The 22,556-nt window shown below is 38.2% G+C and overlaps 1 protein-coding gene across 2 annotated transcripts; it reads left to right on the top strand.

Annotated features, from left to right (window-relative positions):
• Positions 1 to 19,888, top strand: LOC134316553 (centrosomal protein of 95 kDa-like). Of its 2 annotated transcripts, none has more exons than XM_062996949.1 (21): positions 1 to 82; positions 1,574 to 1,702; positions 2,224 to 2,331; positions 2,663 to 2,779; positions 3,546 to 3,624; positions 4,427 to 4,536; positions 5,446 to 5,672; positions 7,501 to 7,558; positions 8,535 to 8,599; positions 9,506 to 9,696; positions 10,287 to 10,404; positions 11,151 to 11,265; positions 11,919 to 12,097; positions 12,310 to 12,402; positions 12,623 to 12,779; positions 14,294 to 14,460; positions 15,083 to 15,157; positions 15,545 to 15,697; positions 15,960 to 16,106; positions 17,505 to 17,576; positions 18,529 to 19,888. In XM_062996949.1, the coding sequence occupies exons 1-21, from the start codon at positions 64 to 66 to the stop codon at positions 18,703 to 18,705; spliced, it is 2,556 nt and encodes an 851-aa protein (XP_062853019.1). In that variant the 5' UTR covers positions 1 to 63; the 3' UTR covers positions 18,706 to 19,888. The 2 variants fall into 2 exon arrangements, with proteins under 2 accessions (XP_062853019.1, XP_062853018.1); XM_062996948.1 differs by having other exon boundaries at positions 8,532 to 8,599.
• Positions 19,889 to 22,556: the final 2,668 nt, after the last annotated feature.

The raw sequence follows: 22,556 nt of genomic DNA, 5'->3' as shown, positions 1-22,556 counted from the left end.
ACAGATATTTTTTTGACCTAAAACGCACTCTATAGTCCTTGGTCGATTAAAAACAGGCTCTAGATGGAAACCGAGGAAAGAGGTAAGTTGTTAACGGACGTGTTTCAAACAGCTTTGACTCAGGGCTAGTACACTTTGTATAATTACTAATTATTTTGTACTGTTTGTAGAGTGCTCTTAAGTAGGGAGCATGGGGCTATTTGGAACGTGGCCGGTAAAATGCAACGATCGTTAATACAGCGATAGCTACCAAGTAACACAAGATAAGCTGACCGGTGTTTAGATATATTAGTTAGCTACATGCTAATAAGAGGAAGTACTCCAAGTTACTTCTGCTTAGTAACTCGGTAGTTATATTTAATATTCATGTCCTTAAAATTTTACATGGTTCATGTTGTAATTATGTATGTAATTTACCTATGTTAGAACATAGCTTTTACATCAGCTTACTTGTATCTTTAGTTGCCAGTTTATTGTTTGTTTGTTTTTCTCTAGTACATAGTTACAGTAATGTTTCTTAATTAGAATGACCTACTTTAGCCCAGCCGCCTAAGTGTATTCATTATAACTTTAAACATCTTACACTAATGACCTGTTATTAGTTTGCACTGGTTAATTATCCTTACTTAAGAAAAAGATAATTTTAAAAATCTGGGAGTTTCGAGGACAGAGCTCCTGTTATCCATAATAAAGGACCATTCCTGCCACCCAACCTTTAGTTTTACACTTTGTGTAACATAGTAACACTATATTATATATTTACATTTTCAGTGTTTTATGATTATATTACTTGCTCTAGTTGTTAATAATAGGTTGGTTGTTAGATGTTTTCCTTAATGTTGATATAACTGGTCAAGGGATGTACTAATTACATTTTTTATTTTCAATACAAGATATCACTTATCTCCTTATTAACTGATACTTTTAAGGTGCTAATTCGAATTAAACAAGTTATTTTTTGTTAGCACAGTAAATAAACCTTATAAGTGATATCTACCAGTTATTTATTTGACTTGTGAATGTACTGTCACACATATATTTGATCAGTGTGTTCACTTGCCACCTAAGATATTTTTAGAAAAGTTTAAGTACTACAGTAGCGCCTTATGTCTGGTTAAGACACTGGCACCAGCTGCAGAAAAATCCAGAGTATAGGGTGTTTCTCACAGCCGGGTAAAGCTTTCTGTAGAAATCCGACAATTGCTGGTGAAGAGAAGTGGCTTGTTCACTCCTACGTGAAAAGGCATGTGCTAACTTTTGGTCCTGTACTATGAGCAAGAGTACATATCTAAATAACTAAAACCAATATTTAAATTCAAGGTATACTTGAACATATTACATTTATCACGGATAAACTGCTATTGGTCTGTGACAAACCCAGAAGTCAGTGACCCAAGTGGAAATTTGAATAAAGTCTTATAATATTCGTTCATTCTTTCATGTTGTTGGCATGTGTATGGGATTTCTGTTTAACTTTGTTTGTATTGTACAGATGGTATTGAAACAGTTTTGCTTTGTTTCCATTTGTGTACAAGATAAACATTTTTGTCACAATTTTGTCACTCTTCTACAGATTGGGTAGATGTGACCAATGATCTTCTTCACAAGTGTCACATTAATCTTAAGATACAGAGGGTCACAGAATGCGATGCCAGTGTTTTTGTGGCCTTATATGAAGCTATATTAGGAGAAAAAGTACCAGGTAAATATCTCTTTTTCTTATTGTCTTCATAAGAAAGTACTGCATTAAAAATCTTTTTGTAGATTTCATAATGTGTTTCTGGATCTTATTACGTTTTTTGAATGATAATGATACACCTTTTCTAAACCTTACTGGTAATAATAGCAGGCTGCCAGATAGAAAGGAGGGTAGAAAAGGATTGGGAATAGGCACTTGTTACTTTAATCAGTAATCAACATTATATGATTAAAGATTCTTTAGTGACTTAATGAAAGCCCATTTACATAATAAAGAAGCAGTGTGAAGGATTAACGGTGTGTTTCTGTACAGTCAGTATAATTTGATTATCACTTTATTTATATTTAAACTAGAAACTACTTGCATGTTGTTCATGAATGCTTACAGAATCAAATAGGAATAAATGTGTAAGTCACATGTCAAAAATGAATCTTAGGAAACAAAATGATCTAAGAGGGCGAAACATACTTGGACTTCCATCAGTATTGATATTTTATGGATCTTTGTTTTCTGTTTAATTTCAGATTATATAGTCACACCAAGCAGCCAGGAGGATGACATTCACAATGTACAATCTGTAATTGACTCGTTAGCTTTGGATTATCTGCAGATCAGTTTATCTCATATCACAGGTAAGAACTTATCTTGTGTTTTCTTGTATTGTGTATTTGTGCCATGGTTGATCTTGGGTCATTTATAACCACACATAGACCTACTGAACTGAGGGTCTTGTCAAGTGATGCAGCGCATGTTTTTCTCTTTTTTTTTCCTGGGGCCTCAACCAATCTTAATAAAAGGAGTCTGTTGTTTTAGTGGGAACATTGCTGCGTTTGTACCGAGGCATTTTGAGTTCTGTGGTTTGTGTTTGTTGGGCCAAGCTGGTGCCAGTTTTTTTGTTTTTTGTTTTTTGTTTCGGCTTTGGTGGTCCTGCTCAAGCCCTGATTTGTATCTATCTTTTTGTAGGGGAGAACATAGTGACAGGAAATAAGGATTCCATTCGAAACCTTCTGGAGATCTTTGATGGGCTGCTTGAGTATCTTACAGAGCAACTGAGTGAGGAGGAAGAGCTGCTGAATGGAGGTGAGCATTCATCCTAAATGCAAATTCGATGGTTTCTTAGTGAATTGTTTTGTTATGATTGCTGAACCCATTTTGTGTAAATTAATTACAGTGACCACTGATATATTCCCAGTGTAATGACAATTTAAAGACAGTGTTTCATGAGGCACTGACATCTGTTTTGATCCGCTCTGGATATAACTGGTTTTGGAAGTGGCTCAAACCGGGGTTACTGGCATCTGTTTGGGTATTAAATATTCTTATTGTGCTGATTGTTAATGTGACCCAACAGTCTGCTTTGCCTGGTAGACCTGGTTGAGTTAATTATAAAAACTACTACCAACATTTACGCTAGCAAGTAACAAGGCACTGATGGGTACTTGAGTTTAGTTTTTTTTCTGGGTCTAAAGTATCTGTCATTTAAAGTATGTGTCAGCAGGGCCTGGTAACAAGTTTTGTAGTTCGTTGCTTATAAAACACTGAGTACATTTACATTCTGAAAATCATAAGATAATCAGATAACAGTAATCAGATTTTTTGTCATGCACCTCTGTCCTGTAAAGTAGTAGTAGTAGTAAAATCTTATCATGGTTTACATGTCAGTCAGTTTTCTGACACTGTTTACATTTTGTTTGTAAGACACTGTTTACATTTTTTAAATATAGCATATATTTTCTGTTGCTTTTGCTTCTACATTTGTCATTGTGTACATAAAGAGCACCGTGTAAACATATCCTACCAATCACTTGATAAATTCTTATCTTTTTTTAAATCTCCTTTCATACAGAGCCTATTGGTACAGTCCACCAAGCAGAAACACAGGAGCTGGATAAAGATGAGAAGTTGTCTCAGACCAATAGTACACAGTAAGTTCTACACTGTTCATACTAATTCGTACACAAATAAAAATCAACCACCTAGTGGGTTGTGCTGGCACAATTTTGTGTCTGGTATTTTTTATATGTAACAGCCATGTGACCAAGATGAAACCAGCAGAATAATGAAGCAAAAACTGTATTGGTGTTTGCATTGTGGTACACACAATCATAATTCTAAATTGTATTGTAATACACCACAATGATGAGCCCCCCTGAGAACAGCACAACATGTGTAGATCTGCACCCACAAGAATTGTAAATAAATCCAGTTTTCAGGATGCTTAATCAGGGCAGAACAATACTGTTTCTTTTTTGTTGTGATTTAAAATTTGCAATAGCATTAAATAATGCACAAATACCCTAGAGTGACTAGATCTGTAAGATGTTTGGTGTAGTAAGAGAGATTTTGTTCATGTATATATTTTGTCAGATAAAGTGTAATTACTTATGTACACATTCTGTTTAATGGACTAATATGTTTTAGAAGTAATTTTGGTTGAATGCTCTAGAAGCAGCAAATAAATGCTCATCACTGTAAAAGAATTCAGCTGGGTTCCTATTTAAAAAGCCACATGTGTGAATTGAATGAATGTAGATGAACCAGTTTTGGTGGTAATGTCATTTTTTCAGTACAAGTCACGATCGCTGGCTGGAATGCAAACAACAATGTAAGGTCATAAGCAGAGATGAGCTCATTCCTTTATTTATGTGTTTATGCTATTATATGTTGTTGGTGTCTGCTATTTTTGTATGTTTTATTTTTCATACCTTTTTTCCCCCTGTTCATCAGTTCTGTCAACCAGTCCAGCAAGTATTCCTGGAACGGAGATGAATCTGAATCAACCACTGAACTTATTCGGCTGGGTGATTCTGCTCGTACGTTTACCACTACGAAAGAAGGTGCTAATTGCTATGTCTCAATACTATTACTCATTTCTTCTTTATTTTGCTATTCTAAACTGGTATCTTTGATTAGATTAGCTTTTTAATAGAGTTTAATTAATAGGTATTGTTAACCTTTCCCACTTCCACTTTATGCTTTCTATAACATCACAGACACCGACTGCCTTTGACTGGTTTGTATATTAATACCAGTAGTCTTAGATTGTAGTATTTTGATAGTCTAGTAAATTATTTAGTCTTTGATCTTCCCTGAAATCTGCCTAAAATGAACACAGTAAATCCCCTTATCATTCATTAAAACAGTGAGACACTCCTTAACGGTCCTCAGCAAACTTATTAAGCACAGCAGAACTGCAATACACTTACTGATAAATAAAGTCTTTAAACACTGCCTTGTCCATGGGCTAACATGGCATAAAAATAAAGTTGTCTGTTAACCATTGTGGTACCGTTAGTATATATTTTTTAACTTTTTGTATATTATATTATAGTGCACTTAATATAAGGCTCTACTTCCATCGACCAGTCACTGCTGATATGAAGGTTGATATTAGTTGCTTCTGGTTTGAAGGCTCTGGTCTGCCTGTATAAAGTATTTGTTTGAATTCCAAAAGGCATTGGGAAGCTGTCCTCATTTGAGCAACGTGAAGCAAGACAGCATTATATGTCCTAATTGTTTCTACCATAAGTTTAATAAAAATATAGTAATAATAATAAAATAAAGAGCATTCAAACAATGAAACGATAGGAGAGCACACCTTAAAATGAATAACGTTAATGTTTTTAACTGAACAGCAAAAAAATTTTATATTGTCAACCCTGTTAAACACTGTTTGATTAGCAGTTGATTTTATCTCTGACTTGTATCATTTTAAAATTGGACTCTTTGTAATTTTTTACTTGCAGTGCATCCCAGTACTCCACCTTCGGTAGTACCTAATGAAAAGGCGCAGAGTAATCCTGATCCACCTGCAGCTCTGCCAATTCAACCTCAAGAACCGGTACATTCAGCCATTCCACTGCAACCACCCCAGCAGACCACTCCACGTCGGACGGGGACACACTCATCTCCTTCATGTTCTCCACCTGCCACTGAAAGAACTGAGGACAACTCAGATGATACGAACAAACAGGTGAGATATAAGACTGTTTCTTATCGACTTTATTGGCCTCCTTTGGATTAGATGAGAGAAATTGTATGAATAATAGTTTAGGCTTATGACTATCAAAAGAAAATAGAGTGAACTGTGCAGCAGTATTAATAATGTTTGAAAATAAATGTCAGATTGTCATTAACTTGTTAGCATCTCTAGCATGTATCTGGTTGGTTGTTTTTTGTCAACAATTCTACTCAAGCTGCTTGGGTGGTGCAGTGGTAAATTGCACTAGCCTGCTACCGCTGGGATCCGGGGTTTGAATCCTAAGTGTTGTTATCAGCCTGTCGGGCATCTTCGTGAATTCTGTCTGTGGCTGAGGTCTAGCGATGTATTATCATCTACGTGTTAGGGATGTGTTACACAGCGCCCAATGATTCTGGGGAAACAGGACACACCACAGCCCTGAATAAAGCACTTATAAAACATGAAGTAAAAAACTGTTCTATTTAGTAAATGGATGTGTAAAAAATGGAGCTGCATCCTTAAAACAGTAAGCCGTGTGTCATGCATGCAGCGGGAGTCGCAAGAGCAGTGGGGAATTGCAGTAGATCAGCAGAAAAAGGGGAGGAAATGTGCAAGTGTGCAATTGATAACTTTATATTCAGGTGCAAACTCTTCTTATAGCTGATCGAAATTCATGCTGATGTTAATTGTTAATTGTTTAAGGCTTTTCCCTGGTGCTTTCCATGCTTCTGACTTCTTCTAAAAAAAGATTGCACCAGGCTTTTTCTTTGTAAGTCATAAAGTTGTCCATTTTTGGTTGCTAGGATTCCTCTGTTTCTTAACATGCTTCCCCATGCAGATTTACCACATCCTAGTGTGCCCCAAGCCTCAGGATTGCATATGCCCAGAGTGTCATTACCACAGCGACTCCACAACACATCTCTGGGGCTTCATAAAAACATCACGCCTGTCGGAAAATTATGCTGTTTCAACATGTTTTACTTGTCTAGCCAGGCACCGTATTTCCCCCACTTATAAGTGCCTAAAGTCACACTTTCCTGAGCTCTTAGAAACATCCTGTACTGAACGGAAAAACTGTGCCTATGAAATAAAACCCAATGAGGTCACTATTGTTAAATGGCTTAAAAGGAGTGTGGATTACGTCATAGCTTCAGTCAGTGCAGGTATGCCAAAACATTGAGCTGCTTTTGTGTTAGCTAAATGCTCATGCCTCAGGCTGGTGTTTGAATAAGCGAAGGAAGTACACAAAACAAGTTCACCAGCTGGGATGCCAACATATAATCTTTAAAAACAAACTAGTCTGTTGAGCAAGTAATGTCCTCGCTTTCCCTATGCAAATGAAAACTATTTGCATTTGTTTACTGCTTCATCCTTGTCAGGGTATGATTTCTCAGCAATCACTGGGCGCAGTGTAGTAACACACACCTGGAACAGGACGCCAATCCATCGTGGGGCCTCAGCCATTCCAGACCCAACCCCTTACAACCCAAATATGCTATAGCATAACACAGTTGAGATCCGGGTTCAGATCTGTCTGCGGGAAGGGGATAGCCGAATCCATGCATTGGAATAGCGTCCTGTGTATTCCCACCATGCATGTATAAAGCAGTAGATGAAAATAAAAGTGGTAGATGAAAATGAAATGGAAAAAAAAGTTGTGGAGATGGGAGAAACCAGATTACCCAGAAAGAACTCATACAGACACAGGAAGTATGTGTGAAGCTCCTCGTAGACAGTGACCAAAAGAGAAAGTCAAACCACAAAAAGATTGTGGTTTCATTTTGGCACCCAGTATGTGACTTATTTAATTGACATGTCTGTTTCTGTTTCTCTTGAACAGAATGGTCATTTCTCTGAGTGTAATGGTGTTCAGACAAATGGGATCCACTCATCCTCTGGTAAGGAATTATTTTTCTTTAAAAAAAATGGACCATCTATTTCACCCTTGTGAAATGTGATTGCTCTTAAACTTAATAATGGGTGGTGTCACCTTTAGCAGCTGCAACGGCTAAATTATCACAGAGGTTGGGCCATTATGATTCTTTTGGTTAAGAGTGTTTTTACATTTAATTCTAATGAAGAAATCATAAGCAATTACACAATGATTACTTATATTTGGCTGTTAGAGTAACTGTAGGTGCAATACCTTTATACATTGGGCCAGTCAGTGTTGGATAATTTTGTATATGTTCTAGAGTGAAACTATTCAGTGTGGCAAATATGTAAAGGGCAAATCTATTTTTCACAGCACTGTACATTTCTTTTTTTGTTTTCGTAACTACACTGTATGGCCAAATAATTTTGGACACCAGACCATGAGCTTGTTAGACATCCCATTTAAAAAAACAAACAAACAAATGGCATTAATGAAAACAGAGTTACCTATGTGATCTTTTCAGCTACAATAACATTCACTCACAAGACTTTACAGAGTGTCTGTGGGATTTGTGCCCATTCAGTCAAAAGAGCATTTGTATGGCTGGACACTGGTGTTCGTCAAGTAAACCTGAATTGATGTTCCAGTTCATTCAAAAGCTGTTAACTGGGGCTGAGGTCACGAGTCTGTGCATAGCACTGAAGTCTTTAAACAAAGCTTTTTCATGTCTTTATAGAATTACTTTGTACACAGGAGCACAATCATGCTGGAACAGGAAAGATGCTTTCCCTAAATGCTGCTGCAAAGTCAGAAGCATATAATATACATTACATAATTTATTTATTACACCTTCTAGCAGTTGTTGTGGCTGAAACACAAGAATTGAAAAACTAGAATGGGTATCTTAATATGTCAGTTTATATAATGTATTTTACTCTTGCAAGCTGATATGAAAATATTTTGATACTGTAACTAATAATGTGTTTTGTATTCAGCAGTAAGCGAGAAATCTGTGCCTAGTCTACAAGAAAATCAGCCCAAGGCATTAAGGAAACAAGATGAGGTGAGACTTTAATGTCACTTTTTCTCTCTTCTCTATATCCAAAGGAATATATAAAGGAGTTATTTACCAATACAAAAGCAACACTCCTAAAATTCCTGTCAATAACAAAACTGAAGCAACACATATAAATGAACATACATAGACAACAGACACAACTTCCCTAAGTCAAACGGAATGAGTAAATAAAAGACAGATCACAACCTTTTCAGCCATGAACATGGCCCAAAGGGCAGACATGGCGTTAAAAACTAAACACTAAACTAAACTATGTTCAAAAGTTTGGACACCCTTTCAGTTATAAAGCCTTAACACTAACGTCTTAGCTTGTATTTGACTCATTAGGCAAGTCAAAAATTAGTTTTTAGGCCCCTGATTTATTGAAACACTCAGTCAACAGTAAGGGACTTGTTGGAAGCTTTAGCTAGCTCACAAATGCTGGTGCACAGACATGATTTGCATTATAAAAGAGTTATGCAAAACAAGCACCAAATAGTGAGTCTTTAACATGATGTGCATGCAAGACAGCCCAAGAATGTCTTGTAACTAGAAGCATTCTGCAAGAACGAGTAGGTAAAATTAGAAAGAAATTAGAAAGAATTCAATTGGCTATAAAAACTTTTCAATGTGTCTCCTAAGAAGATTTCTTAAAAAACTAGTAGGTAAAAAAATCCTAAAAAAATATTAGAAAGAATTCCAGTTGACTATAAAAACCTTTCAAAGATTTGAGGTGTCTCCCAAGTACAGACCTATTGGGGTGTTCTAACACAGGTCATAGAAACATGTTTGCTGCAGATTTTACTTACTATTTTTATATATTGATGAGAAACTGTAAATAGTCATATATACAGCTTATATGTATAGGTTTATAGCTTAGCTGATGTTTTATTGTGCTTATGTGCTTTTCAGGGGGCTGCTGAAGGAACACGACGAGTCCTATTCCGTACTCAGCCAGATGTGCTTCTACTGTCGCTCCCACGTGATACGAGTGAGGTGGAGTACACTCACAGACATAACGGGGTGGAAGAGGAGCAGAGTGATGAACAGCCGCACAGCTCCGGCTCATCGTCTGGTAGACAGAGGCACCACAGGAGCAGGAGGTTAGGAGCAGGATAAGTTGTTATTTTATAAATAAAAACGTATTGGCAAACTAAAGTAGAAAATCCTAAATAAGGAATGGTGGCTTTGTTCTTAATTATTTGTAACAGATCGGGTTTGCTCAGGTCTGTTCTGTAAATGGGGCTGTGCTGTAATGGATTAAATAATTACATTTATTTTAAATATTGTTAATTATTGTGTGACTTAAAATAATTTTGCCAATTTGGTAACAGTGGTAACACATGCTAGCGCATAGAGCTGACATCTTAAACTCGCAAGGTTGAAATCTCAGCTCTGCTATCGGCAGACCTATATGGACAATGATTGGCTAGTCCCAGCGTGGGGATGCTGGAAGGGATTCTGCATAACTGCTAGTTACGATCTCTGCTGGTTGATCTAGGGCACCTGCAATGCAGATCTCCATATGATACGGATTTCCCACCGCATGCAGGTAAAAAAAGGTCGGCTACAGCACACTGTCAAAAGTGGAGGTCTGCAGTAGTAGAGAAAACAAAATGCAGTTGGGTAATTGGATATGACTAGATTGAGAGGAAAACTAGGAAAAATGCATAAAAATGTTTCTTTCTTTTAGACTGGTTAAGCAAAGTGAAGACCCGTTGTGCAGACGCAGTCAAAGAAACCGACAGGCTGAGCAGGAGCTGCAGGAGATGTCTGAAAAACTAGCTCGCAGGCTTGAGGATCTTGACCTGGTTAGTACATTTTACCTCTTTCTGCTTGTACATGATGTTGTTGTTGATCATCCCATTTCAAAAGCATGGGCATTTATATAAAAAACCCTTCTAACTGTGACAACAGCAGCCTACACTCTCTTGTGCCTATTTCATAGGGAGGGAAAGGTCAGGCAACTTTACAATTCATCCCAAAGGTTAGTGCTCTGTGCAGGCCTGCGGCCCCCCCTTACAACATGCAACATTTCACTTACCCCAGACCAGATTGTTTCAACTATGTGTTTATATAATGCTTGTTCATATTATCATATGGAACAACTTAAGTGTAATTTAGTTTATGCACAGGAACCTCTGTTTTTTAACATGGAGTAACGGTACATTTGTTATTACAACAAAGTCACATTTTCCACGGTCTGCCTGTTAAAAAAGGAGAACGTCGGTTCAAAATTTGTCAGCTCAACATTAATTAGAGGACCATTTGATCAATATCCCGATCCAGAGCTGAACACTGATCACTTTTTATTAATTGGTCTAGTAACATTTAATTATCTGGTAACTTGTCATCTAGTAACGTTCAGCATGATGTGGGTTAGTTGAGGTTGGTCACGAGCCTTTTTGTATGAAACCAAACTTAGGTTTTGATGATGTCTGTGTATTGATATCTTTTGGTTTGATTTGCATTGATATTAGGTTTGCTGATCAACAAAGCTGCGTCATTGATGTATTATTATAATTAGAGTATTTCAACCCTTTTTTGGATTCTACAGATGCTGAAAAGAGCTTTGGGTGAAACAGGAGAGGGGTCAAAGCCCCCAGAAGAGGACAAACACTCCCACCACAGTGACAGTGTCATGGAGTGTAGACATGCCCCCAGACCCACAGGTACAATCTATTCTTACTGCTTTAGTCCAGAGAAAGAAAAATCTTGGGTACAGACCCCACAGACGCCATAGAGGTGGCTCTAAATACAGAGCTTATAATGGCGATAAAACACAACAACAACAACAGACCCCACAGTGCATTTAGTGTTATTAAGTGTTATTGTAAGTGATATAATTATTGACGTAATTTTAGAACAAAATAGAATTTACTTGGGAAAGCTTTAAAATGATATTTACTTATAAATGCTAGTCATTCGCATTAAATGCATCAGCAGGTTGGTATAAGAGAAGATTATAAAGAAGAGTCATTAAACAGAGAAAGAGTTATGATCAGTTTAGCCAAAATACAAAGCATATGGTTTGGCTTAGTAGTTATCAGACATTTGGTAATGATTCTTAGGCAGAAAAGTGTACACTTGAGCGTACATCGATTACTTTCAAATATGGAAATACAGAACATTTATAAATACTTATTAGTTTGGTAGTTTACAAGAACTGCTGATCCTCAGGAGGTGTCAGGCAGCCAGAGTTTGACGTCCTGTTTACTCGCCCTACAATAATTTTTCCTCTGGTAGCAGAGGAGACTCTTGTTGCATTGATTTATTTTGCCTTTATGTAAATAATATAATAATATGTTTTTTCTCTCTTTCTCAGATAATGCCAGTGTGGACAGACCATCCCGTACACGCTCGCTTTCTCCTTCTCCTTCACCTGTACGTAATTCCAGACAGGGCCCGCTAGAGGGCGCTCCGCTCACACACTCCCGGCGACACACATTCCGACGGCGGCACGCAGAGCTACAAGACCTTCAGAGCAACCGTGGGAAAAGCCAGGTTAGACAGAAGCTGCTGTGAATTCTAATGACCCATGGGTTTTAATGACTGGCACTCAAAACCACTGTTTTAATATGCAAATGATAGCTTACTAAAGAGCTGATGAGTCAATTGAATTTTTAATACATGCCATTTTGATCTGTTAAAATGTTCATAAAGTTCATAGAATGTGTAATTAAGCAAGAATTGCCATGTTTTCTGTTGGCCTGTAGATGGTGGCCGAAGCGTACGAGGCAGAGCTGAAGCATTTGGATGAGCAGCAAAGAGTAGAAGTGGCCATCGAAAGACTCAGAGCTCAGAAAGCTGTAAGGGCATCTTTATCATATACATACAGCAGTCACAAAGATTTAATTCCTACTGCATGTTTGTACAGCAATATAATAATAATATATAATATTTTTATTTGTAAGTCAGTTTCTAAGTTGAATGCTCCTCTCTTGTCAGCAGTATGTTAGCGTAACATACTGTATATACAGTAATGCTTTTAACCTTCATTTAAAACGTCTCATTCCTGTGTGTGTTTAGGAACAGAAGTATAGGGAGGCCATACGTAAAGAAGCATCTTGTGTTTCCAAGTCTTCTCAGGCCCACAGATCAAAACTGAAGACCTCAAACAGAAGCTCACACCCCAGAGCTGCAGCACCTAGCCGGCCACGCATTCAAACCCGCAAAACAGCGCCATGTATGCTCTCTAATTTTTATCCCACTGATTTAATATGGACAGGCTTTTTAATACACACAACAAATTTGATTGTGTCAAATACGCAGCAAAAGTACACCGCAGATATAAAATCCTGATTTGCTAAATTAACACGTGTATCCACAGACAAAAAGCATCAAGTTCTGTCCTAGTCATTAATGCATACATTGTAAAGGCAATATTGATTTCTTTCCATGTAACCCACTACTCACACAAAGTACTCATCTGTCTGCCACCCCATCTCAGTTCTTTCAATTTCTGTTGCCAACATCCATCATTTATTCATATTGCACCACCAATTGTGTCTGCTCAGAAGAAGACTTAGCTGTACATGTAGCTTTACAGTTCTTTATTTATTACCTATATTAATAAAACTTCTTTTTAATAAATAAAAAAACATTATGTAACATAGGTATTTTACAGGCCAAGTAAACAGTGCTTTAATAGCTACCAGAAGTATTTCAAGGCATAGCTTGTATGTTTCAATTGACTCCTAACACCAAGGACCCACCAGGTGTGACATTACCAAGAAGCAAATAAATTTTTTTTCTCCCACTTGCAGTTGAGCTGGGTATATTGCTGCTCACGCCTCCTCCGACCCGAGCACAGCCCTTAACGAAACCCTTTTCCACCCATGCTCTCTGCACAGGCGCCTCTATCTGCCAATCGGGGTCCTTACACAGCGTTTTGAAGACCCTGCCCGCATATTCCAGTCATCCCTCCCTGCAGGCCCTGCCAATTATGCCCGCTAGATGGCGTCCAGCGTATCGGTAGCAACACCTAGTTTCGAACCGAGGAGTTCAGAATCTCAGTGCTTACTGTGCCACCCTGGGTGCCCCGCAAAGAAATAAAAAAAAAAACCTTTCTGTTGATGCTTCAGTACTGAATTGGTATATATATATATTTTCTCCCCCTTTAGCGCATCCAATTGTTCAATTTGCATCGTGCTACCTCTCTGTCTATGCCGAACCCTGCCCTGACCGAGGAGATCGAAGCTAACCCATATCCCCTCCGAAACATGAGTAGCAGCCGGATGCATTTTAGCCACCCATTTTAGCCATTTTAGCATTTTAGCCACCCACACATTGACGAGTTTGGCGCCACCTAGCGTTGCATGCGGACAGACACACCCTGAGGGCACTTTTCCTCATCTCTCTGCAGGCGCCTCTAATCAGCCGGCAGAGGTCGTAATCGCATTTTGACAGAGAGAGACCCACATCCGGTTCTTTGTCCCACCCCCCAACTGAGCAACCGGCCAATCGTTGCTCATACAGCCACTCGGCCTCGAACCGGGGAGGCAGAGCTGGATTCGATACGGGGTACTCAGAATCCAGCTCTGGTTGCAGCGTGTTTTTTTACCGCTGCGCCACCTGAGCGGCCTGAATTGATATTTTTAACATTACTAATTGTAACTTATCATTTTTCTGTTTCATTCTTGTTTTACCACATTATTTTTGTATAAATGTGATGTCAGTAAAATGTCTGTGTGTGTTTAGTGCGGGTAAAGGAGAACGACATGTTACCGACTTTGTTAGAGGATTTTCCACCACTGCGTTTCTCTCCTCACACCGTCTCCCACATGTGGAAGCAGCAGCTACGGCAGGTCGAACAACTCGGTGCTCTGAACAGCCAGCGCAGACACGCCCAAAAACTCACCAACCAGGTTAGAACACACGCGCAAACACTCTATGCTAGGTGTTTTTTTAGTTTGTTTATGCCAAATTTTAAATGACATATTTTATTTGGAAGTATTGAAAACTAACATTTATTGTATGAGTTCAAGTCATTGGGGTACCAGATGTCTCTAAGCTGTGACTTTGTGATATCTCATATAAATTATTATTTGGGATTTAGTCGGATAACTTGTTAACCCTAGAGCACCTAATGTGGCAAGCATGTGCATATGTGCATTCTTGTTTTTAGCCAGCTATGATTTTCATTAAAGTATTGTTTAATAATAAATAAAAATATTAAATACATGCTGGCAGAGGCCATTGATTCCTCTTTGGCTTTTCTTGCATTGCCATAGAAACTACTTATTTTGTTTTCGTCTAATGATTAGAGTGATCTATTTGCTATCAAAAAACGTTTCACATTGTATAGGGTTCAAATTTAACTATCACCAGGCCATACAAGCTTTACTATGTGGGTGATTTATACACACTGTATCATTATTATGTCATAGTTATACGAAGAAAACCAATTACAAAACCTTAAATATATAGAGGTTCACTTTTAAGGGAATTAGACATGGTGATGAAATTGTTGTTTTTTGTTTCCCACAGCTAGAAGAGGCTCACAAAAGACACAACCTGCTCATGGAGATAATTTGCAAAGAGCAGGAGCACAGCCGTCGCCTGGTGAGAGCACACAGATGTACACATTCAAGTCTAGTCTTTCAAGGGCCTGCAAATTTCTCATTGTAAAGAAACCCCTCATATATAGAAGATAAAAACCCACTGAAAGTTGGATTTAAAAGGAATGTTGGGAATTTAAGGTGCAACCCCCCCAATAGACCTGGCCAGTGCATTAAAATAGTAAGTTTTAACTCTTGAACACTTGAAAAAATGTCATAAAAGAGGGGTGCTGCTGTGCATTTGCTGATTAAAAAGTTATGCGTCTGCTACAAGTCTTTCACATTTATTTAATAAATGACACCATTCTGCATTCTGTGTTGGAAATGTTCGTTTTTTAAACTGGAATTTTGTAGCTTAGTAACATGGTTTTCCCATCTCTCATGCATACAGAGAGATTTTCGGGAGAGGATCCAGCAGCAGAAATCTGCTCAGAATAAGCTGCATGAGCAGAGACAGCAGGTGGCCCGCGCCCGCAAATACCACAACGATTACCACGTCCAGCTGCGCGCCCGACGTCTCAGAGCCCGCACACGCGAAGAGAGAGTGAGTCACCCTTCAGTTATGTAGCCCTGCGTCCAGCACTCAGTCAAAAACAGATTGTTAATTCAGCACTTCATTTGTTTCAGTGTATCATATTTAAGTACTGACTCTTTAAATCTGTAGACTGCAGTAACACCAGATGCTCTTTCACCATCAGCCATTTTATCCATGTAGAATTTTTAAACCCCCACTTGCAGCCAGTTTTGTAGTTTGCAGAGTTTGCTTAAGGAAATGATGGTGAGTAACACTTCCCTTGTGTGTGCAGATGTTTCGGCAGGTGTTTGAGGAAGGACTGGAGCTGCAGAAAGCTCGCTTAAGAGAACAGCGAGCATACTCTAAAGAACAGCGACTTGAGCATGACCGCAAACACAAAGATGAAATCGAAACTATGGAGAACTACTACAGAGACCAGGTAATGTCCAAGACATGGAAATAAAAGATTTTGGACATGTGCATTCCAAGTCCATTTATTTATTCGGAACATGCATAACTGTATGCCCTTATTGAAAATGTATAAAGGAAAGGTAATAAAAGCTTATTTTAATATAATATACCCGTATAATGTAAATGTGTCAACCGGTAAAGATTTGGCTCTGTTTGACCTTGGTGTTGATGGGTCAAAAAGCTGTCCAGTAAAATGTCACTAAACTTTAATGCAAATTAAAGAAAAAGCTACAAGAGAAGATTTTATTTATACGGGAACTTTTTGGAATGTGCCCTTAAAATGCATAAGAGAGTCAGACAGGGGGAAAATCTGACACTAGGCCAAAAAGGAACACAAGCTTACAATGAAGCACAGTGAACCGGGGTTGTATTGTTATCCTAATATTTATATCCTAAAATATGTGTTCTGCTGTTTTATGTATCTGTTGTTGCTAACATTTTAGATTTGACTACAGCAATGTCATGTGACATTTGTTTACTCATCAATCCTTATTTTTAATGGCTAGCTGAGGTTGCTATCTGGTGGCTAGCCAGAACAATTCCCAAATACCTTACTTATTCACTTTGCTAAAGTGCCTCTACACATCATAGAATTCCATCTTAGCTCTGGCAGTTCTGCACGTCTTAATTTCTATTGCAAATGAGTATATCTTGGGCATTATGTTAACCCTATTAAAATTTACTTCACCAAGGTAAAGATTTTTGCCTTACCAAATTGGTCAGGGCGGCACGGTGGCTCGGTGGGTAGCACTTTCACCTCACAACAAGAAGGTCCTGAGTCCGATCCCCAGGGGGGACGGTACGGGCCCTTTCTGTGTGGAGTTTGCATGTTCTCCCCGTGTCAGCGTGGGTTTCCTCCGGGAGCTCCGGTTTCCTCCCACAGTCCAAAGACGTGCAAGTGAGGTGAATTAACATTAAACTTGTGAACTGATGAATCTTGTGTAGCTAATGACTACCGTTTCTGGCATGAATGTAACCAAAGTGTGTAAAACATAACAGTAAAAACCTAATAAATAAATATACCAAATTGGACATGTTAATGGTCACCAACTACAAGCGTAGTGTGACAGTTTGGCTGCATACCCCAAACAAAAATACATATGAATACTCTTCAGCCTTTCCATTCACTAATGTACACAGGTACAGAAATACCAAAGTGACCTTAAACTCCTGTACATGCAGAAATCCTGTTGCTCCATGGCATTCAAGAAATTACACTGTGTCTCTGTTTAAAGTGTTCCTGCAGTTCCTTCCCAGTCAGGAGTCACTCTGCATTTTAGACTGATGAGCAAGCAGCCAGCTGGAAACATTTATGTGAAACTAGAATGCAGTTGGTTGAACCTAACAAGTATCACTGTTCATGCAGTTCTCCATGTTGGCTGAAAAACTCGCTGTGGAGCGGGAAGAGATACAGATGCGTAAGAATGCCCAAGAGAAGGTAGGTCAAGTTTTCTTATCAGTATGGATTAAATTGCTCACTGAATGGAAGCTTGGTATTGCAGTATGTTATTGTGTACATAGTGTAGTGTCCAGGAACACAAATACTTTTAATAACGGTGATGACAGTTGTTTATTCTTAATTTGACCTGTTTAAATCTTCCCTAAAGGGCCGATTTGTTTAAAAAGGGAATTCACAACACTTTCCCCCAACCCTGTATGTTTTCAATCAGCCAGGACAGTCAGCTCTAGTGCAAAACTAAAGACATAAACTAAGCAAGTAAAACTAGATAATGTGCACAGCTTTGTGCACAGAATTAAATGACTTACAGACAAATAATGTGTACATTAAACTTGATAAAACCGTAAATATGTAATAGAACAATAGAATAAACAATAGAACCGCCTAATATGCTGTCAAAACAGCTCTTACCCATGAAGACACAGACTTCACAAGACATCTAAAGAAATCATGTGGTATCTGGTACCAAAACATTACCAGCAGGTAATTGTGTTTGTTGGATGCCCGGCCAGGTTGGACACACTCCTGAAGTTTGAACTCTGTGATGGTATGGTAGTCCAATAGACCAACCGTGCTTTTTTGGACACACTTAAACCCGGTGAATCTTATCAGTCACTGAGTTCTTCATGCCTGATCAGATCTGCTTCGTTCGCCATGTGCCCTTCTAACTTCAATCAGCCCAATATTTAATACAACCCATTTTTGTTGGGTGGTCCAAATGTGTTAGCTAATCGGTGTGTGGTCATTTGTTCTTACTGAAATTTATTTGATGAATTGTATTTTATTGATCTTACAATTTCTGAAAGGGTGTGAATGTCAATCATGCACACAGTGTGTTAATTAACATATAAAAGGTTGTTTTGTATGAACATGGTATAGTAAAATTAGTGGTGTTGACAGCAGATCTTTGTATTACTATTTTTATGTTCAGGCTTTGCAGAAGATGAAGCGTGAGCTGAGAAACAAGATGGAGCGAGAGATACAGGAGCTACAGGAGATCATTGTTCATGATGATGAGGAAGATTATTTCCGTAAACTAGAGGTGGACCGGATGCGCAGACGGGTGCAGATGGCCTCATTCCAGTATAGCACCAACTGCACACATTGACTCCAGGTCGGTGAGGACCGACTATATTAGGAGAGAATTATTACCAAGGGCTGATCTAAGACCAGTCTTAACTTTACCTCACAACAGGCTCAAGGGTTCTTAGTGTTTAAATACACGATAAATACAGATTGTCACACACAGGCTTATATATAAGACAATTCATGTATTAGAACATTGGACAGAATACCAGAATCCCAACTAGGGGTGACTAATATGGCACAAATATCCTCAACTGTGATTTTAGGGTTTACTGATCTTGTACTTATGTTTATTAGCCATTTTATGAGCTATATCTTATTTAGGGATTGTACTTTGTTGTTGTTCATATACTGATTGTAGCCTATGTGTTGCTCAGTACAATATGTCACCCCTTCCTGGCCATTAAGTTATAAAAATGTACCTTCCATTCGGACCACTCTCAGCATTGCTGTTATGTGGTTATACTGGTATGAGTGTATAAGGTGCATTAATTTTTAAATATTTTTAATCAGCTCAGTGTTAATGCTGGTAGGAAAATAGGATACTGTTGGTTTTGTATTTCTGACTGGAGAACTGTGATAGTGTCCACTAATAGATTATAGATTAATTAACAATTCTGTGTCAAAAAAGCCTACAAGTACTAACATGGCATGTGTTCCTAATGAAGAGGCCCTTTAGTGTAAACACTATTTAAAAATCCTAACAACATAACTGTACCTGATACCCTTCTATCAGAGCAACACACACTACAATGGCATTAGCATATTAAAAAGCTCCTTTTCATTGATGGATGGTGTACAGGAGGAGTGACAAAGTATACAGAGCAACACATGGGCTACAGTTAGTAATTGTATACTCAAAAAGTGCATCTATTTGCTAGATGTAGTTTATAAAATGGTACATGGTTGCATATACAAGGTAGGTAATTCCTTGTGTTGGAGTGGTTGGAGAGGGTACACTTATCACAATATTTTAAGTAACTATACAAATCAAGTGCTGCTAAAACTGTAGCTCTGCATAAAACAATAGTGTGGAGGTGATGTTAGAATAATAAAAAATAAGATAATGTACAATTGATATTACTATGTGAATTAGAGCTATTACAGTCTATTAGCATTAGACCCTTATTATATTACGGTGTGCTAAACCAGTACATACAGCATCCAAAAATCTAAGTTGACAGTATGTCCACATTGTTAGATAAACTTCAAAAAGAAAAGGTCTATGTTTTAGCAAAATGTTTAAAATACACAGAGAACATAGAAGAACAGTTTAAGTGCCTTTTTTAAAGTCTTTTTTTTATTCGTTTACTACAAATTGTGTTGTACATGTACAATGCACTTTTTAACAGTTTAATCAGCCAACTTGATTATGTGACTTAACATTACTACCCAATGTAAGCAACACTGCAAGCAAACTTGGTTAATATTAGATAGTTTGGTAAGCTAATGTTGAATAATTTTACTAACATTAGCATTTAAAAGATTACCTTGATGAAGCGGCCACTGTAGGACCATTGAGCAAGACCCTTTAATCCAAATCAAGTTACAACTGCAATTGCAACACAATCCAGCAATTGTAGATAAATGCAAGTAAATGGTATTTGTGTAAATGTAGCTTGATAATGCACTTGGATTTCAGCTTTCATTACAGAATAGTTACTAATTAGGTAGCACTGTGGCCTCACAGCAAGAAGGTCCTGGGTTCGATCCCCAGGTGGGGCTGTCTGGGTCCTTTCTGTGTGGAGTTTGCATGTTGCATGAAGTGAGGTGAATTGGAGACACTAAATTGTCCAAAACAATGTTGTGTTTGATATAACCTTGTGAACTGATGAACCTTATGTAACGAGTAACTGCCGTTCCTGTCAGAACATGCAAACTCCACACAGAAAGGACCCGGACCGCCCCACCTGGGGATCGAACCTAGGACCTTCTTGCTGTGAGGCCACAGTGCTACCCACTTAGCCACCGTGTTGCCCCTGTCATGAATGTAACCAAAGTATAAAAAACATGACGTTAAAATCCTAATAAACAAAACAAACATTACACAATAGTTAACCTAGTTGTTGCAAGATTGTTGCAACTGAACTTGGACACTGGTTTTAATGATACAATACCTTTAAAAAAAAAATACCTACCTTACCTGTTAGCTGACCTGCTGGAGGTTTTGGCAACTGGTTTAAGTTACACAAGAAAACAATCATATCAATATTGTAAATTAACGCATGGATTCTAAATTGTAATGACCATATTGCTACATCTTTGACATTTGGTAACTTGATAGAACACTTAGCCAACATTTTGTTATACTATTAAATAGTATGCCTGTTGTTAGCAAACTTTGCTAAAGATTTTCTCAAAGGTTTTGGTAGCTAATTTTATATCTAGCCTATTAACTGTGGCAAAACTCAATATATTGTTTTATGAAGACTGGTATTTAATGGGAAGCATAATGTCGCCCAGTGAATTGGGAGACAGAGGGCTAGTGGTGGCTAAACAATGCTAATAAACTCTGCCCTTAGGAGTACCATAACACTCTTGATATGCATAATAAAAAAGGCATGTCGGTGCAATATAGGACGTAACTATTTATAGTGCAATTTTCATTTTGCACTGGGTGTTGTTAATTCCTCACAAATCGTAACAGCAGGGTGTGCTACTATCTCACTCTAACCTTTCTATGCACACTCCACAAAACCTGTTTACTGTAAACAGTTCAAACTGTACATCTGCACAGAGGATGTAGCTTAGAAATCAGATTTTATTATGTTATGGTTGAGATTTTTGAAGCAAACCAGATGTTGAGAGCTCTGCTGTAAACCACAAAGCCTGAGATGAAGAAATTGGTGGGCAAACTGTTATAAGATACTAAACTAGTTTAAACTATTAAGACTGGACTAGACTGCGTTGAGATCAGTGTGTGGAGTCGTCACTATAAACACAGCACACTGAAGCTTTATTGCTGCTACCACAGAGTCTTCCTCCATTACTAAACCTCTGATGCAAACCTCGAGAAGAATACTTTCTTGTTGTATTTTTCCCTTTTTGCCTTGTTTCTTGTGTAATAGATGATTGAAAGTGCACCTTTCCACCCATGAGTGGACCATTGAATAATACATTGCTGTTAAAAAATGTCATTGATTAATGTTGAATTTCTCAGTGCTGCATCCGTCTTCCTACATGTGTGAACTGTTATAATTTAATTATTTATTAAATCACATTTACTGATTTTGGTCGTGTCTTTTTTATGCAGTAACTGGATATTACATTTACATGGAAATTATTACATCTTCTATTACTCTTGACAGGGTAACTGTGGGTCCTCAAAGGTTTATGTAGGCAGTACATAACCTCTCCCTAGATCCAGTCATAAAACAGAAATAAAAGTGACATTATTATTGAGCAGTCTTAAAAATAGGGTTATGTTCTTTTAGTCTAATGAAAGCGACTGGGGCAACACAAGTAAATGAGTCTGACATCCCAATTCAGGCGCTATTTAAATGAGTAATGATTTACAACCATCAGTCTGGACAAGGACTGGATTTTGCACCACTCATCTAATGTTGCATCTTCTCATTTCTTACCAGAGGGAGCTTCAACTCTTAATATTTTACATACTCTAGGGGCGGCACGATGGCTAAGAGGGTAGCACTGTCGCCTCACAGCAAGAAGGTCCTGGGTTTGATCCCCAGGTGGGGCAGTCTGGGTCCTTTCTGTGTGGAGTTTGCATGTTCTCCACGTGTCCGCATGGGTTTACTCCGGGTGCTCCGGTTTCCTCTCACAGTCCAAAGACGTGCAAGTGAGGTGAATTGGAGATACTAAATTGTCCATGACTGTTCGATGTAACCTTGTGAACTGATGGATCTTGTGTAA

This window comes from Trichomycterus rosablanca, chromosome 6, assembly GCF_030014385.1.
Source record: "Trichomycterus rosablanca isolate fTriRos1 chromosome 6, fTriRos1.hap1, whole genome shotgun sequence".
Classification (NCBI taxonomy): Eukaryota; Metazoa; Chordata; class Actinopteri; order Siluriformes; family Trichomycteridae; genus Trichomycterus; species Trichomycterus rosablanca.
The sequence above is the reverse complement of the archived record's forward strand: the minus strand, read 5'-3'. Positions and strand labels throughout refer to the sequence as shown.

What these genes read in the sequence shown, in the direction of transcription:
- LOC134316553 (XM_062996948.1), top strand. An exon ending in GTTTACCACTACGAAAGAAG is followed by an intron (nt 4,537 to 5,445) that starts GTGCTAATTGCT and finishes TTTTACTTGCAG; the next exon opens with TGCATCCCAGTACTCCACCT. An exon ending in CCCGCACACGCGAAGAGAGA is followed by an intron (nt 15,698 to 15,959) that starts GTGAGTCACCCT and finishes TTGTGTGTGCAG; the next exon opens with ATGTTTCGGCAGGTGTTTGA.